At 42.7% G+C, this 18,984-nt stretch overlaps 1 protein-coding gene across 1 annotated transcript in view; it reads right to left on the bottom strand.

The window, feature by feature from the left end:
• Positions 1 to 18,984, bottom strand: part of ZNF423 (zinc finger protein 423) — a 394,330-nt gene that overhangs the window by 296,225 nt on the left and 79,121 nt on the right. Inside the window, exon 3 of the mRNA XM_082271171.1 lies at positions 16,915 to 17,097. Coding sequence (XP_082127297.1) covers positions 16,915 to 17,097 — 183 coding nt within the window. The remainder of the gene's footprint in view (positions 1 to 16,914; positions 17,098 to 18,984) is intronic.

The following is an 18,984-nucleotide window of genomic DNA, read 5'->3' as shown; positions in this document are numbered from 1 at the left end:
AACAAAAAATGCAGATTACCCCTTTTTTAGATTATTTTTTTCTGGAACTTCCAGACATGAAAAAATCCTGATCTGTTCTCTATATTATGAGGGGGCTGGGAAGCTGTGTTTGTCATAATTAAACCTGTCTGTACTCAGTGCCATCTTAAGAACATTAAAGGGCACCGGGCAATGCAGTGCAATCGGGCCCTGCCTACAAAATCACCCACAAGAATAAGAATGCAAATTATCGATAAGGCGATATTTATTAGTACAGCAGTGCAAGGCTAATGACAGCTTCCAAGTTCGGCAGCTGGGTCCGGTGAACACACACAGATGAGAGTCAGTCTACTGTCCTGTTTGTGCCTGTTCCATGGAGGCGGACAGGCGTTCCTGCAGTTGTGGGCTCCCCCTCCTCGGCCCAAGTGGCCTGACAGCAGCGCAGAGCCGACAGGTGCTTGCCACCTGTTAAGTTTGGCGGTGGGATACACATGTGAATCAGGACTAAAGCTTGGCTGGGGCTGGGTCGCTGGGCAGGTGGGGCCCCCCGAGGCAACTGCCCAGCGTGCCCAATGGGTAAGATGGCCCTTTCTGTACTGTGCAGGCTAGTCTTAAATATCAGTTGTAACTAGATTTGTCCTAACAAAGGGTTAAAGGTTCAGAATCTAGACTTCTTGCATTGTATTTTAATGAGGATAGATTTAGAACAGACTCACTCTGACATTGTTCAAAAACTCTTGTTGTCAGCCATGACACCTTCACCTGAGAAATATCTAAAAAGTTAGCCTGGCCATAAATGTTCAATTATCTTGTACAATTTTGCTTTAGATTTACCAAAAACCATAGAATACAAACTAAACAACTTTTGTTTATATCCAATTAGGAAGGCCCTTGCACTACATAGTTTAGGGTAAATCTAAAAGAAAAAAAATGTACATGTATGGCAAGCCTAAGAATTAAAAAAAAACGATCTTATGTACACTGTATGAATGGGAACACACACACATGCTACTGCCATTATTAAGGGTCCCACTCTTGCTTTTGAATTTTTATTTTATATTATGGAGCATACAGAAGAGGCAAAAACACCCCAAGAAAGGTGGAAACAGAGCTCCCAAAAAAACTAGTATGGGAGTATGATGTACCACCAAAACACCTTATTTTTGGGTGGAGCGACCAAACACAGTTTCAAAATTAATAATTACTTTAAGAGGAAGGCCAGTAAAGACAATAAATGTAACACCATATGAATATAGCTGGCACCACCCAACCAGTTTATTTTAGAAATATATATACATACATATTTAATAGTATAATCGGCCATTTAAGATATCTAATTGATCAGTAAGCAGAAAGCATGTGTTATTAAAGTGGAGTTCCACCCAAAAGTGGACCTTCCGCTCATCTATTTCCTCCCCCCTTCCGGTGCCACATTTGGCACCTTTCAGGGGGAACGGGTACCTGTTTTTGACACTCCCGGAGACAGCGCTGTAGCACAGTCCCGCAAGAGTTCCGTCCCCCTTCTCCTCCCCCCCCCCCCCCCCCGCCGCTGAGCCAATTAGAATGCACAGCGCGGTTTGCGCATGTCCAGTAGGGAGCATGCTGTGAAGTCGAAAGGCTTCATTGCCGGTTTCCCTTAGAACAAATGGCGGCAGAAGCTGATCCGAAAACCGGCTAAGTGTCTATAAATTAAAAGTCAGCAGCTACAGTATTTATTGCTGTTGACTTTTAATTTTTTTCCCCAGCTGGAACACCTCTTTAAGCACAGCATTTTCCAGTCTTACTACAGAGAGAAAAAACAAACATGAAAGAGTCAACACTAAAAAGGTAACATATTGTAATGTTTGTGTCTAATGGACAACAGGAAGTTGACATATTTGTAGTCCTACAGAGGATGCGTTAACGGCCTTGCAAAGTCTGAGTACAGCAGGATTTACCTTCTCTTAGTATCCCATTGGAAGCCATTAGCTCTATTTTATTTCAATGCCGTTTTTTTCGGATTATCAACACAATTATTCTCGCTATCGATCTGGAGGTCGTTTTGGGCCAGTTTTTAAATGGTAGCAAAGGCTCCTCTTCGTTTAAGGTGTGTGAAGAAGCTTGTCCTCCAGGGTCATTTTACTTGGTAAACTTCAGCTGAACCAACTACATTATATTGTGGCAACCCAGTCTAAGTAACAGTAATAAAATCTGAGTAAATGGCAACATTGCTCCGGTGGTAACAATGCATCATAATAAGGGCTTACTCAAGTTTCAGCCAGCAGAAGGATGTAAATCTGCTTAAATTCGTGGGAGCTTGAGGTCTCTCTCCCTACTGCCATTGAAAAGGCACAATGGTCATTAAAAACTAGTCTACAATATATCTCAACTTATTCACTGTGGCACATATCTTGGCATTGCAGTCTGTGCAGAATTAAATTTAACCCCAAACCTGTAGGACAGTTTTTAAATATATATATATATATATCTATATATATATATCTATATATATATATATATCTATATATATATATCTATATATATATATCTATATATATATATATCTATCTATCTATCTATTATTATATATATATATATCTCTGTCTATCCATCTATATCTATATATATATCTATATATATATATATATATATCTATATATATATATATCTATATATATATATATATATATATATATATACATACACACACACACACAAGTTCTTCTCTGCAGATAAAAAAATGTATTTATGTATTTTTTATTTATCGAGTGCTTAAAAAATAAAGCTATGTAGAATTTGAATACAAGAGCTATGAATTTTAAATAATGAATAAACAATAAATCTCAGAGGAAACGGACTTCGCTCTCTAAGCCCTGCTGGCACCTACCTCCCACCGGCTGCAGGATGTATCTTTAGGCCCCTTTCACACATGCTGTCCATTTGTCCGTTTTTTCATCCATTCGTTGACGGATGAAAAAGGGACATCAATGCATATCTATGGAAAAACAAATGTAAATGGATGATAATCCATTTCATCAGTTTACATCCATATCTATTATCATCCTTTTTCTTAAAGCTGATCAAAGCTCTATTTTTTCAGTTAAAATAACGGATCTGACGAAAAACAAATGTAAACTGACAAAGGGTCATTTTTTCATCCATTTTTGCATTGTAAGTGGATTTAAAAAAAAAAAAAAAAAAAACTGATGAGCACTGATGAATACTTCATCCATTTTGGCGTGACAGAACTGATAAAATGAACGGTCTGCATGTGTGAAAGGGTCCTTAAGCTGGACAGGGCTCATTCTGACTCCCACATAAAAGGTCCACAGAAGGCACTCCAGTCAACCCACCAAGTAAAAAAAAATTTCAGCGAGCGGTGTACATATACTCCACCTCAACTACAACCTTCTGATGTATTTCCCCTGTGATGGACTTAAGCATAGAGATATGTTCAGTTCGTCCAGGCTTGGTAAACCTTTATATATTGGACCCCTTTCATACGGGCTTTCCGATCAGGTCTGCCTGTCAGATTTTCAGGCGGACCTGATCGGATGCTCCATGCACCCCTATGAAGCAGCGGATGTCAGTAGTGACATCTCCGCTGACATCCACTGCTATCCGATCCGATCCTGTCCGTGAAATCCAGATGGATGGAAACCCTATTTTCCATCTGTCTGGAGGATCGGATCGGATGAAAATGGACAGGCGGTCCATTCTCATTCAATCTCCCATAGAGGAGGTCGGGGATCTGACATTTCCATCTCTGCACAGTGAGCGGAGATGGATCGGTCATCCGTGTGCTCAGTGGGGATTGGTGGATCGATCCCCACTGAGCAAAACGGAGTCCACCAGGCCAAGCCCGTGTGAAACTCTGTTACATGCAGTTGTCATAAAACATTGCTTTAGAATTATCTGGATTTCTGCATAAACAGCTCCTAGAAGATCACCTGATCTTCACCTTCATTATAATGAGAAATAAAGGTAGACTCGTTTAGCAGATGACAAACACTGTGTTTTACATGGTCAGATGTTTATTGAACAAGTGGTTTAAACAATCAAGGTCATTGATGAAAAAAGTGCCTGATAATGACGCCTTGAAAAAATGGATAATTGGACTCAGGTATGGCAATCAATGATGCAAGTGTTCAATTATTTCTGTGGATCTGACCTTCTATGCTATAGATAAAAATTAAAACAAAGCATTTCACAACCAAATTTCATTTAGGTGCTCTGTGGATAATCAGGGAGCACTGGAAAAAAGTTGCTGAAGCCTAAAAGACTGGAAAGGTTAAAGTGGTTGTAAAGGCAGAAGGTGTTTTTTTATCTTAATGCATTCTATGAATTAGGATAAAAAAGCCTTCTGTGTGCAACCCCCCCCCCCCAGCTCCTCTAATACCTGAGGTCCCTCTAGATCCAGCAATGTTGTAGGAGAGTCTCGGCTGCCTGGGACTTCTCTCCTCATTGGCTAAGACAACAGTGTGGCACCATTTGCTCCCTCTGCTGTCAATCAAAGTCAGTCAGCCAGTGGAGAGAGAAAGGGGGCGGGGCCAGTCCCCAGCTCTGTGTCTGAATAGACACAGGGGGCTGTGGCTCAGCTTGGGTGCCCCCATAGAAATATGCTTGCTGTGGGGGCACTCAACAGGAGGGAGGGGCCAGGAGCACCAGAAAGGGACCTGAGAAGAGGAGGATCTGGGCTGCTCTGTACAAAACCACTACACAGAGCAGGTAAGTAGAACAGGTTTGTTATTTTTAACTCAAAAAAAAAATGTGTATGGATATTTTTTAACAACAATGATATTGTTTAGTGTCACTTTAAGCAATGGAACAATAAAACCTGGACCATCTAAAGCACAAGGCTGGGAATATTACAACTAACACCATAAAAAACACCTTGTAGGCATTTTCTGGTAATTTATTTGGCAATCTCTTGGACTTGTGCACCGATGACCAGGCCATTTTTTTTCCATACAGATGATTGTGCGGTCGCGCAATGCTATACAAAAATAAAGTTCATGTCCTTTTTTTCCGACAAATAGAATAGAACTTTCTTTTGGTGGCATTTGATCACCTCTGCGGTTTTTATATTTTGCACAATAAACAAAAAAGGACCGACAAATTTAAAAAATATATATATATTTTTTTCAATAATATGTTATATGAATACAATATGTATTCTGCTACAAGTTTTTGGTTAAAAAAAAAAAAAAAACAACCCTATAAGCGTATATTAATTAGTTTGCGTAAAAGTTATAGCGTCTACAAATTATGGGATATTTTTATGGAATTTTTATTTATTTATTTATTTATTTTTTAACTAGTAATGTCGTCGATCAATGAATTATATCAGGACTGCAACATTGTGGCGGACAAATTAGACACTAAGTGACACTTTTTGGGGACCAGTGACATCAACACAGTGACAGTGCTAAAAAATATGCACTATAATTGTATTAATGACACTGGCAGGGAAGGGGTAACATCAGGGGTACTCACCGGATTAAATGCCTCTCTAGGGAGGGCTTTCTGACTGTGTGTGTGGTGCTTGTACTGTGGGAAGACAGATCTGTGTTCCTGCTTAGCAGAAACACAGGATCTCGGTCTTCCCTTGTCACAGAACAGCAATCTGCCTTGCTACATAGGCAGACCGCCGCTCTGCCCCTGTCAGGAACGATCTACGGGTCCCGGCAGACATCGGGTCCACCAGACCCCTGATTGGCTTCTGCTGTGTCCAATCACAGTGGGGGGTTGATCGCCGGCAGCGGTGGATGTCCTACAAATATCAGTGCAAAGGTACAGCACACAATCTAACAGGTTATAAAATACCTTTAGGCCCCTTTCACATGAGAAGTCTAATCAGGTCCAGCTATAGGTTTTTCAGCTGTACCCGATTGGACCTTCCATTCTCCTCAATAGAGAGCTGGATGTAAACAGACTTGTGTGTTTACACCCAACTACCTCTGGGTCCAATCTGATCTGGCAAAAAAAAAAAAATTGAAGGGGATCTGTTACCCTCCGGCTTGCCAGATCAGATTGGAGGGCAGTTGGGTGAAAACAGACAGCTGGTCCATTTACATCCAGCTGCCCATAGAGCAGAGCAGGACCTGTCATCCGCTCAGCTCAACAGGAAATCAGCGGACGGATCCCCTGCTGAGCAAAACCAGATCGGGCCGTGTGAAAGGAGCCTAATGCCCCGTACACACGTGCAGATCGTCGGCCGAACGATCGGCCGTCTTTTGTCCCCGGGCTGTCGTGTCTGTTGAAAAGTGCAAAAGACTGCACAAGAATTTTATCCGCTGACTACAGCCGACTGCAGAAGTGATGTCATGTGATGGTTAACTTTCCCTGTGTTTTTTCTTTTCTGAGCATGCCCAGTCTTGCAAATCTGCTGTCTGTCGGCCGAATTCTGTACTGACTGGCGAACAATCGGCCGCTCTGGTGTCGGCATACAAAAATTTTAATGCTTGCACGACAGATTCTTTTCGGCTGAAAGTGCGCTGTCGGCTGTCGGAAGCATCATACTAACAAGCCGAAAATCGGCCGATCGGTCGTCGGCCGAAGCTTTTCGGCCGACAATCTGCACGTGTGTACGGGCCTTTAGGGTGACACAAGCCAGAGATCTGCAGATCTCTTGCACCCTTAAGGCCCGTACACTGTGCAGATTGTCGGCCGAAAAGATTCGGCCGACGACCGATCGGCAGATTTTTGGCTTGTTAGTATGATGCTTCCGACAGCCGACAGCGCACTTTAGGCCGAAAAGAATCTGTCGTGCAAGCATTAAAATTTTTGTATGCCGACACCAGAGCGGCCGATTGTTCGCCAGTCAGTACAGAATTCGGCCGACAGACAGCAGATTTGCAAGACTGGGCATGCTCAGAAAAGAAAAACACAGGGAAAGTTAACCATCACATGACATCACTTCTGCAGTCGGCTGTAGTCAGCGGACAAACTTCTTGTGCAGTCTTTTGCACTTTTCAACAGACACGACAGCCCTGGACAAAAGACGGCCGATCGTTTGGCCGACAATCTGCACGTGTGTACGAGGCATTACAGAGATCCTATCCCTAAACCATTCATTTCAACAACTCCATTTATCTTCCCCTTGTATTTTATGTCTGGAGCCTGCTGCTGGGCATGTATAGACCTTGTTTATGAGAAACAAAAATATTAAATAAAAATTATCCGATTTAAAAAAAAAAAAAAAGAAATGTGCATTGAGTTAATTCATTTTTAATAGACTGCAAAGAAACACATAAAACATGGCATGTAACATTTTACTTTATATATGGCACATCACAACGCACAGATGGTTCACACAGTTGTGTTGTAGTGTGCTGCCCAGGTGCATTTCAGTACCTGCCTATATGCATTGGAATGACATTCTAAATTATTGGCACCTCAGTACCTTTGTTTTATGTATTGCGGCAATGCTTGTATTTACAATGGCAGTGTAAGCAGCCTCTTATACACTCACCGGACACTTTATTGGTACACCTTGCTAGTACCGGGTTGGACCCCCTTTTGCCTTCAGAACTGCCTTAATTCTTCATGGCATAGATTCAACAAGGTGTTGGAAACATCCCTCCATATTGACATGATAGCATTACGCAGTTGCTGCAGGTTGGTCGGCTGCACATCCATGATGTGAATCTCCCATTCCGACACATCTCAAAGGTGCTCTATTGGAATGAGATCTGGTGAGTGTGGAGACCATTGGAGTACATTGACCTCATTGTCATGTTCAAGAAACCAGTGGTGAGATAAATGGATCTTTGTGACATGGTGAATTATCCTGCTGGAAGGAGCCATCAGAAGATGTGCGAACTGTAGCCTCAGTTTCCTGTTCTTAGCAGACAGGAGTGGCACCTGGTGTGGTCTTCTGCTACTGAAGCCCATCTGCTTCAAGTTTGGATGGTATTTTTTATACCTTGGTTGTAATGACTTTCTATCATCTCAAACCAGTCTGCCCATTCTCCTCTGACTTTTGACATCAACAAGGCATTTTTGTCCACTCAACTGCCGCTCGCTGGATATTTTCTCTTTTTCAGACCATTCTCTGTAAACCCTAGAGATGGTTATGTGTGAAAATCCCAGCAGACCAGCAGTTTTTCAAATACTCAGACCAGCCCGTCTGGCACCAACAACCATGCCATATTCAAAGTCACCTAAATCTAATTTCTTCCCGATTCTGATGCTTGGTTTAAACTTCAGCAAGTCGTCTTCACCACCTCTGCATGCCTAAATGCATTGAGTTACTGCCATGTGTTTGGCTGATTAGCAATTTGTGTTACCAAGCAATTGAACAGGTGTACCTAATAAAGTGGCCGGTGGAGGAATACAAAGCATACCAACCTCACACCTCATTCCAATTGTCAAAGCAGCAGAATGGTGCAGGTTTTTTTCTGCTCCATGCCCTCCGTAGCTTGCAATTACATAGGGAAGAGTGATTTAAGGCCTCCTTTACGCGGGTGATTACACGCATACACCAGATTCCAGCAGCAAGAATAAATGGAATCTTGTGGCTGGAATGACAGGTGTATGTGAATAGCGTTGGCTGCTCAGCCTGTACAAAGTAATGACAGGTTGACAGCAGCCATCCCTGTTCGCTTCTATCCATACACCAAGTGATTACCTGCAGTTAGGGAGAGATGTCCAAGCCTGGAAGTATCGGATTATGTGTGCGGATACATAAGAAAAGCGATGGCCCAACTGCAGGAATCTTCTATTCCTTGTCACTAGAATCTGCTGCATATATGTAAATTGCCTGTATGAAGGAGGCCTATAGCTTTATCAAGATATTCAGCAGCAGAATGTCACAGTATCTGTCTCATCCAAAACTTAAAGCGCAACTCCACTTTTGTTGAGAAAAAAAAACATTCCCCTCTGGGAAATCTCTGTACATTGCAGGGATTTTAACAAACTTTGTTGCAGATTCCTATCTTTTGTTATTTTGAAGAAATCACTATTTGTTCTTCTTTGCCTCAGTGCTGAGTGGGTCAAATGGGAGTGGTTTCATAATTATCTATCAGCTGTGGCAGCTGCAGGTCTCTAATGAGGAAAGCTGCTGGGTCTGCATCCCTTTAGACGTGTTCCTATTGGGAGTATCTCACCAAAAATGACATTTTTGTTGCAGGGGATGCCAGAAATCGGACTTTTATCTTAGGCAGACTTCTGGGAAAAATTGGTAAGCCAATCACACAAGCAGGAAATGATGTTTCTGGGGGTGGTCAGTACACATTCTGTGTACAGAACAGCTCCAGGTAGCCATATTGCATTACATTTACAGAAAATTACAGAGCAGCAGAACGAAAAGGAAAGGTTATTTTAATAACATTCAATTACAATACGATTTGCATGGCAATTGTATACGCTATATTGTTTTTGCTTTATTTGCTGATTTTTTTCTCCTTGAAAGTGGAGTTACCCTTTAAATCATGTCTGATCATGCAATGTGAAAATGAGCCGTAATACAGAAGTCATTTAACAACCAAGTAACTTAGCTGAAGTAGAAGTCTGGACCTCAGTGCCATTGAAACGATACGTTTAAGAAATCACAAAAAATATATGGAAAACAAAAAAAAGTTTGGTAGACAGAAAAAGAACCAAAATACCTTTCAAAACCAACTTTAATTGGCAGCTATAGAAAGGGTCCTTTCACACGACAGCTCCGATCAGATCTGCCTGTCAGCTTTTTAGGCGGATCTGATCGGACGCTCCATGCATCCCTAAGGGGCAGCGGGTGTCAGCGGAGACATGTCTGCTGACACCCGCTGCCATCCGCATCCGATCCGTGAAATCCGGACGGATGGAAACCCTATTTTCCATCCGTCCAGTGGATCGGATCGGATGAGAGCGGACAGGCAGTCCGCTCTCATCCGATTCCCCCATAGAGATGCATGGGGCTCTGACACCTCCCTCTCCGCTCACAGAACGGAGAGGGAGCTGTTCCTTTCCTACTCAGTGTTTACGATCCCCTGCTGAGCAGCACGGATCCGCCTACAGAGGCGGACCGTGTGAAAGGACCCAAAGGTTATTTTCATTAAATGTCACGGAAGGGCATAAAAATAAAACAATGAATCAGACATTCACCAACATCCAATTGCTGATTAGGACTCCTGGCCTGCAGTATCTTTTGGTCAAAAAAAAAAATGAACTTCTTTTGAACAGGGAGGACCAGACACTGATCAAAATTTGGCTGGTTCCTGCTGAACCGTCCAAATGTGATCCATTTTGTGATAGCTTTAGGCATGTTACATGCATAGTTGTGAATTTCCCCCAACACGTTTTAAGGGCTTGTTCACACAAAGTGCGATGGCAACCATTTTTCTGCAATGAATAAATGCCAATCACCAATAGGGCACTTATGCCTCGTTTCCACTGAGCGGTATGGTTCGGTATGGTACGTAATTTTTGCCCTTTCCATTGTCAAAAGTTGTGAATGGTGCCCTAATTCCGAACCGTAACACTTTTTTGGGACCCTTTTGTTGGGGTACCAAGCACATTAGTACCGTACCAACAGGGTGGAGCTACACTGTTGAGGTACTGTTAAGCTGAGGTACTGTTGGCGGTGGAAACGCAAGCCTGATCAAGGTGTACCGTTCCGAACCGTGGCAATAGAAATAAATTGTTTCCGGTGTGCCCTGTTCACCACACTGCATCGCAGCCCGGATTTGGGTGCCCTGAGCTGCTGTAAAATGCAGACATGTAGCATTTTACTGCAGCACACCAGTAAGCACCACATGCAGCAGTGCATTGTGCTGCTGTGCGGAGACATGAAGTGTCAATTTGGGCACTTAGGCTCCGTTCACATGTGAGCGTATGGATCGTGGGCAGAACCGCCGCGGTTCCGCCTGCGATCCGGAGGTTTATTGCAAATCGCGGGACGCCTAGCGTTGCCCGTTGATTTGCAATAGCCCCCCAAACGCCGAGCGATGTTGCCGCAATTTCCGCCTGCCGACGCAATACGCTCCAAAGAAGTACAAGAGCTTCTTTGGAGCGTATTGCGTCCCGCGATTTTGTTTGCGCGATGTTGCCGCGATTCGGCAGGCGGAAATCGCGACAACATCGCTCAGCGTTTGGGGGGCTATTGCAAATCAACGGGCAACGCTAGGCGTCCCGCGATTTGCAATAATCTCCGGATCGCGGGCGGAACCGCGGCGGTTCTGCCTGCGATCCAAACGCTGACATGTGAATGCAGCCTTAAAGAAAAAAAGGGTTAAAAAAAAAAACAAAAAAAAAAAACGGTTGCACTAAAATGCACATCACACCACCTTCTCACAGTGGGTCAAACTTGACAGCTGCCCGCAACCTAAAGCGTAGTATTCATTCTACAGCCAGTGTGAATGAGCCCTAAAAAGCTGTACCCTGTGCATTGTGTAGTTGAAAAATGCAGCCTACCCCATTTTTACGTGTGTTTTTGTGCAATTCAGCCCATTCATTTTGAATGGGCTGTTTAACGCGCTGCACAGCATTGTGGTGCGAATCAGCCCTAAAACAACTTCTATATCCGTTTATCGCTTCTTTAGGCGCGGATGTGTGAGCAGCGTCACAGAAAACGGCTTGATTCTCCACTGGAAATTCGTTCTTTTTTTCAGGTTTTGTTTTTCACCCAGAAACCATGTTACAGAGAATGGGCTGTGAAAAATGTCCACAATCTGGACAAATAACCACTTTTACAAATCACAATCGCAGAGCAGGCAACAATCTGAACAGTATGTTAGAGAGAAGCACGTTTATAATCCATTAGAAAAGTAATAAAACAATAAAAAGGAGATACACAAAAAACACAATTTCTAAAAACCTTGTTCAGTCACTATGTTATATTATGGCGTCAGGGTATCAAATTGAGTAAAAGCTTTCACAGCATGAAAACAAGGCCCCATAGAACAACACTGAAGACTCTGCAACTTTTCTTTCCTAAGAGTTTTATAAATGCTAACTGAAAGTATTTAGGTGCTGTGAAGTCTTTGGGCTCTAATGTCAGCCACACTAGGGAATCTACAGAGCACAATGCGTGCACCATCACCATACAAAGACACCGAAGAAACGGGGTAGCCTTGGAAAATCAATGATGGCTACATCGGTGTGCATGCAAAATCTTTCTTTCAAAGTGAAAAATTAGGGCAGGAAAATCATAAATAAAATAGACAAATAGTGCAATTAAATGAAATTGCTAACAATGCAAATCCCTTACAGCAGTGTTCTCCTAAATTTCTAAACAAGGTGTCCGTTTACTGTCCTTCAGACTTTAGGGGGAACAGACTTTGGCGTAAACATCCCATTTCTAGTATTAGTGGGAGGAATAATGGCCCATCATTGGTGTCAGTGGAAGGAATAGGCCCAGAGTAGCAAAGCTAAGGGCCACATCTGGTTCCTGGGCTGCAGCTTGGAGACCTTACCGGGTAGCTCACACACAGACCCGTGTTTCATTTATTCATGCCAGTAAAAAAAAGAATAAAGAAGAATTCAGGAGCCAGTCAGTCCAGTCCCAGGTCTTAGCAGCTAAACACATATTAAAGGGTGTTATGTCCACTTTTGCAATCAAATTAAAAAAAAAACTTAACAGCACCAGTGGTGGTAAGGACTGTCTTGGTTGCTGCTGTTCGTTGAAATCCTTAGTCCTCTGCCCTCGCAGCATTGATCTTGTGGTGCCGCATGGGTTAATATGACCAGCTGCACCTGTGAAAGGCACTCATCAAGTGCCAACTTCCCCTGCTTTTTCTGCCCCCGTAATCCATTCATTGAAGCCATACTATCAGTTCCAACAAGGAAAAGTGCTCTATGAATGGAGGACGGGCGGATGAATAAAAGGTCTGCCTCCTCCAATTCATAAAGCACTTTTCATTGTGGGAACTAATAGTATAGGTTCGATGAATGGAGGACAAGGGCAGAAAGGACGGGCATAGTTGGCACTTGACGAGTGACAGGGGCAGAGGATTAGGATTTCAAGGGAACACGGCAGCCACCAGCAAACAGGGCACTCCTCTTGGTAAATACTGTGCCTGGTGCAGTTAAAAATAAATAAGTCACTAAACATCACTTTATGTTTGTTTTGTGTTCCCATTCAAAACAGCACAGATTTAAGATTTATAGATAGGCCAAGATTCCAACCGGTAATGGGTAGGCTGAATGTACCAAGTTGATCAATCGATCTACTTGGGTACAAAGAGCCTGCTGGATTCTCTTGCGATTATCTCTAGTGATAATCACGGTCTTCCCCCAGCGGGGGTGGCTTTCCCTGCCAGAAAACAATGGCCCAGCAGGAGGGATTCCCACGTTAATGCTGTCTGTGTTAATGGGGGAATCTATCAAATGTCTTTCCTGCTACCCGTGGTTGCAGGACAGAAATTCACCCTGTGTATGGCTGGCCTGTGTTTTCTCTCATTAATATACAATGGAGAAGCCCAGCTTCAAAATCTTTAACTATTTGCTAGGACAGCTTTTAGATGTCATTTACAACTCATGAAATCTGCCAGCACAGTCCAGACAGGGTAAAACCCCGTACACACGTACTGCTCGTCGGCCGAAAGATCGGCCGTCTTTTGTCCGGTGCTGTCCTGTAGGTTGAAAACTGCAAAAGACTGCACACGAATTTTGTCGGCCAACAACAGCCGACTGCAGAAGTGATGTCATGTGATGGTTAACTTTCCTTGTCTTTTTTCTTTTCTGAGCATGCCCAGTCTTGCTAATCTGCTGTCTGTCGGCCGAAATCTGTACTGACTGGCGAACAATCGGCCGTTCTAGTGACGGACAACAAACATTTTAAAGTCTGCACGACAGATTCTGTTCGGCCTAAAATGCGATGTCAGCTGTTGGAAGCATCATACTAACAAGCCTACAATCGGCCGATCGGTCGTCGGCCGAATATTTACGGCCGACAATCGGTACGTGTGTACAGGGCTTTAGTTATGGCAAACACAGCTTCCCAAAGCCTACATAAACAGATAACTAAGTAGGAGTTCTTCAGTCCAGGACACTTTAAAGTGCATCCAAACCCAAAAACAAAGAATTAACATGTTGCAACTTGCCTGTCCAGATGTGGTGGCTGCACAGCGGTTTTCCCCCCTTTTTTAACATTTGATCCTGCCAGTAACACTTCCTGTCCTAGAGTGACAACATTTACTCACTGTTCTGCATTTTCACCCTTGGCTGCCGGCTACTGATTTGGACTATAAAACACCAAGAACCAGGGGTTAGGTGTTCTGTAGACAACGGAAGAGAACTGGGAAGGCTGATGACATTTTACATGAAATTATAGTTCAGTGAAGATCCAAGGACACTTCATTTCTGGCAAGATCATTGTGTTTTCTTGCACTTGTAGAGTAGCCTGGGCAAAGAAACGAATGAAGCTACCACACCTAAAGACTAGTATGCCACAATATACTACAATTGTGTTCTTGGATTAGTGTTTATCTAAACCCAAAACCAACATGTAATACCAATTGTAATATATGTAATATATTGCAGGTTACTAGTCTTTGGAGTGGTGGATGCATTGGTTTTCTTTGCTTAGGTTCAAACTTCACTTGCATTATTTTCACCTGGTAATTCTGCAAATAACACACTTCATGTCCCTTTCTGTGTTTGTGTTCAGTGCAGCTTAAGCCGGCCATACAAGGATCAAAAATTGGATGCTTCAGTAGGGACAGGCCAAACTTCGATCCATGTATGGCCAAGGTTGTTATACAGAAGTCAATCACCGCCCTGTCGGATTTTTGCTGCTCGATCAGCACCGCCAGCTATAGCCAACAGCGTTGGTCAGTGTATTCTGTCAGCAGGGAAGTCTCCCGGTTGTCAAAATACAATAGCTCAGCGGGGAGGATTCTCTCATCCACACATTCAAGGTGGATTGGGAAATACTCCCTGTTGAGGCATTGTATTCTGACAGCGGGGAGACTTCAAGCACTTTTTTTTTCTTGTTTCCACCTGCTGGTTGAATGAAAAAAACTGGTTCATGTATGGGCTGCTTTACAGGAAGGCATAGAACACTGCATTTCTGGCACGAACAACAAACATTTTCTGTATTTGCTGAAAATGGTCTTAGCTGCCACCACATCTAAGGCTGTAAGCTGCAATATATTGCATTTTTGTTCTTTGGTTCAGTTTTCCTTGAAGATATACCTCAATTTAAAGTAGGTAAAAAAAATGTGCATTTATAAATTTTTTTTCTTGGGAGTCTGTAAAAGCATTGCATCAGCAGATCGCGGGTGCAATGTCGGGCTCTTGAAGACTGTCCGTACACTGTCTGCCCCTACCTCTGATATGAGAAGGCAGTTACTAAAGTCCAAAAACCTCAATGGTCTATGAGAGCACTCACCAGAGCCCTTGCAGTTCAATGAGAACTACCAGCCGTCAGCCACAATGACTGACGGTAATTGTAGTTCCTTCATTCACAGAACTATGTTTTTCAAATTGTGACAGTGGGTGTGCGGAAAAGGTCCACCCCCCCAACCATGCTTACAGGGAGGGAGCAGATCGTGGGGTGAGGTGAGGTGGTGGATGTTCCACAAATCATACCCTAAACATGGGTGTAACATGTAACATGCTGAGAAAGGTGAATTTATCCTGAACAATTTTTTGCTATGGTGTGTATGTGAGCTGCTAAGGCTGCTAGGAAATGTAGTCCTGTGCCTGCTGCTCTGAGTGCTGGCTGGGACAGGAGCCTGCCCACTCTCCAGACAATGACAGATAAGTGCAGAAGATCCCGGGAGCTGCACATCAGAACAAGGCCTGCTGTGTGTGGACAAGTGGCAGTCTCAGCCTGGACCCCGCCTGGCTACGTCCCCAACGCATTTACCTCCGCCCACTGGAGCTCACTCATGGGGATTTTTTTTCTAAGCAGACATCCAGCAGGGGTTTATCACTTGGGATTCCTTAAAGTGTAAGTTCAAATTTGCATAAAAATTGAAAAGTTGAACAAACATGGTAGACCCTCTCTTAACCCCAGTTCTCATTGCACTTACTTCCGTGGGTGATCACCTGTCACTGCTCACGGAGCTGATTCAGCATCCCCAACGCATTTACCTCCGCCCACTGGAGCTCACTCATGGGGATTTTTTTTCTAAGCAGACATCTAGCAGGGGTTTATCACTTGGGATTCCTTAAAGTGTAAGTTCATATTTGCATAAAAAATTTAAAAGTTAAACAAAAATGGTAGACCCTCTCTTAACCCCAGTCCTCATTGCACTTCCGTGGGTGATTACCTGCCACTGCTCATGGAGCTGATTCAGCGGTACAGGGATTTGAAAGCCCCGCTCCTATGCTCCTTTCGTGTGGGGGCTTTTGGGGTGGATCAGAGCGATTCTGATTTGACACTTGCTGGCATTCAGATTGGCTTTTACCAATCTGAATTGCTGCATCCTGAAAGAAGGGGAAGAAGAGCTAAGCTATGCGTGAGCAGTGCAGCTAAGAACCCATGGAGGTAAGTGCAGTGGGGACCAGAGAAGCCAGAAAGGGCGTATAGTGTTGGTTCACCTTTTCATTTTTTGTGTTTGTCTTATGCCATGGTTTCAGAACTTTGTGTCACAAACCTGGAACAAGTATAGAGGTCAGGAGTACGGACATTCACTTGGCCCTATTTTAATACGCACAAATTTTCCCTAGTTCAGTGTCCCAAGAAGTACTAAAGCAAGATCCAAGCGGACAAAGAGTTTTCAGGAGGTCAGTAACAGCAATATCTGTATTTCTCTTAGTACAAGTTTCCTTTAACATGTTAACGGACAGATACAAGTTAAGACTGCCCTAAGGAAGAGTTAAAAAGAATGAAGATGCAATGAAGAATAGCAATGCCATTTTACCAGTACACCAGCCTACCTAAAGCACAGTAGAAAAAAATGACATTATCTGTAAAAAATTGACATGATTAATTTGTTATTCTCGCCCAAGACCCCCTACAGCTGCATTGTCCAATTACTCAGCTAACCACCTGTCAGACCTGCAAACTTAGTTTGGGATTACCTCCGAGGCAGTGCTGGGTCCGGTGCTCTGTCAGCTCGGCCAAGGAATCGAAATCCTGCTGGCAGTTATTGCAGGTGTAAATTGACTCGTCCTCCAGCTCCTCTTCCTCAATCCTCTCTTCCTGGCTGGTCACGCTGTTACCATCTTCCAAACCTCGTCCCTCTGCCTCTGTTTCAGGACCACCTGCAGATACAGGAAGAACATAGAGTAACGGAGCTGTCTCAAAAAACACCATAATTACTTTTAGCTTCTTTTTATCCATCTTACTTTAACAGAAAAATCACTTATTAGTAGGCTAGAGATCATTAACCATTTTTATTTCAGTTACTTACTTGAAATTTCAAATCTACAGCATAGTAGTGGTACATTTACATTTCCCTTTATGGAGAATTCATATAGGTTAAAAGGTAAAAAAAGGACATCGAAAAACTGTGTGTCCAATAAAAAAACTGTCCATATTAATAAGCAGCTGTAAAGAAGAACCAACAGACAATCAATAAATGTTACAAAATTAAAAATCATAGACATGCTACATCATAGGCTTCATTTAAAGGTGGCACAGTAAAGAAGATGTAAGCCCAAACTATAAAATCTGATAATTTTCAACATGTTATAGCAGACCTTTCACCATTAATCAATCAATCTTCTCAATTAAGTCCTCTCCCTTCCATCATACCCAATCACATATTTTTGTGTGTTTTGTTTTTGGTATATAACTTATTTTCATTGTATTCCCTCGCCATTTCCTTATTCCTCTCCTATGGGGAGAATGATGTACCTTCGGCCGCCCAAAGCCTCCTGAGATATACACATTACACATCCCTAAAGGCTGCGGGTCAGCAAGTGTGCTGAAGAATCAAAAGATTTTGTGCCTGCACAGATGTAAGAAAAAAAGCATTTACTAAATGCAAAAACAAATATGCCATAATATACAAGGGCATAGAAGGGGTGAAGGGTGTGGAAGGGTGTGGTGGAAGTGAATTGAAAAGTCCAATTAATGGTGAAGTGTATGCTTTAATCTAAACTAATTTCAATATTAATTTTCAATATTGCAACAGTTATTTTCAATATTTTTACATTTTCAGTTTTAAATACAATAATACCTGGTAAGATTGTCATTAAGGTCCTTGCTCAGGCACTTCTTGTTATGTGGTGACAACGCCCTATCCATTTTCCAATTGCTCTCCTACGTTGTCACTCTGCGCTTCTGGAGAGAACTATAAACTGTGGTGTTGACATGCACTGTGTGGTTATTGTCCACTGTTCACAGTCAGGAAGCCTGCCTTAAGCTGTGACATGCAGCCACTAGCGTTGCACCAATGCCGGTATCTGTGCCGATGCTAAGTATTTGCACAAGTACTTATACTCGTGCAAATGCTCCGATACTAAAACGGATACCTTCAGACTCGGTTCACATATGTGCGGGCTGGTTTGCAGTGCGATTTCAAAGCTCAGTCCAGTGCATGGTTCAAGTGCGATTCCAATGCAAACTGTAGTCTGAAATCACACAGGACTCTTTCAAATTGCACTGTGGCCTGCCCGCACATATGTAAATAGGCTGTAAAAACTCACTGAAACGCACATGAAAACTGATGTGAAATTGATGCCTCTGCAAGAGAAATCTTTGAGGTTTTCCCATCAGTTTTCATGCATGTATGGTGGGAATAAGCCCTAAAAAAATGTGACGCTAAAATTGAGTACTTGAGAAAATTATCGGTAGTCGTACTCGGTCCTAAAAAATTGGTATCAATGCATCCCTAGCAGCCACCACTGGAGAAAGTATATGCAAAATGTTAAGTGGTTGCAAAGAGGCTGCAGGAGATCGGTAACACTAAGATGAAAAATATGGTGAAAGAAAGAAACATGAAAAAATATTTTCCCTTAAGAAAAAAAGCATAGCAACAGCTTATGCTACACAGTACTTTGCAAAATTAAACATTATCCAGTTTAGGTTTACCTCTACTTTAAGTATAGCAAAAATATCCAGAAAATGCTGTCAAACACCACAAGCAGATATCCAATAAAAAAAAAAAAGAATATGTAGAGTAATAGCAACAGGCATAATGCTTA

The sequence above is a fragment of the Pelophylax lessonae genome (assembly GCF_965119305.1).
Source record: "Pelophylax lessonae genome assembly, chromosome: 10".
In the NCBI taxonomy this organism is placed as follows: domain Eukaryota; kingdom Metazoa; phylum Chordata; class Amphibia; order Anura; family Ranidae; genus Pelophylax; species Pelophylax lessonae.
Note: the sequence above shows the minus strand (reverse complement) of the source record. Positions and strands in the feature narration are given on the sequence as shown.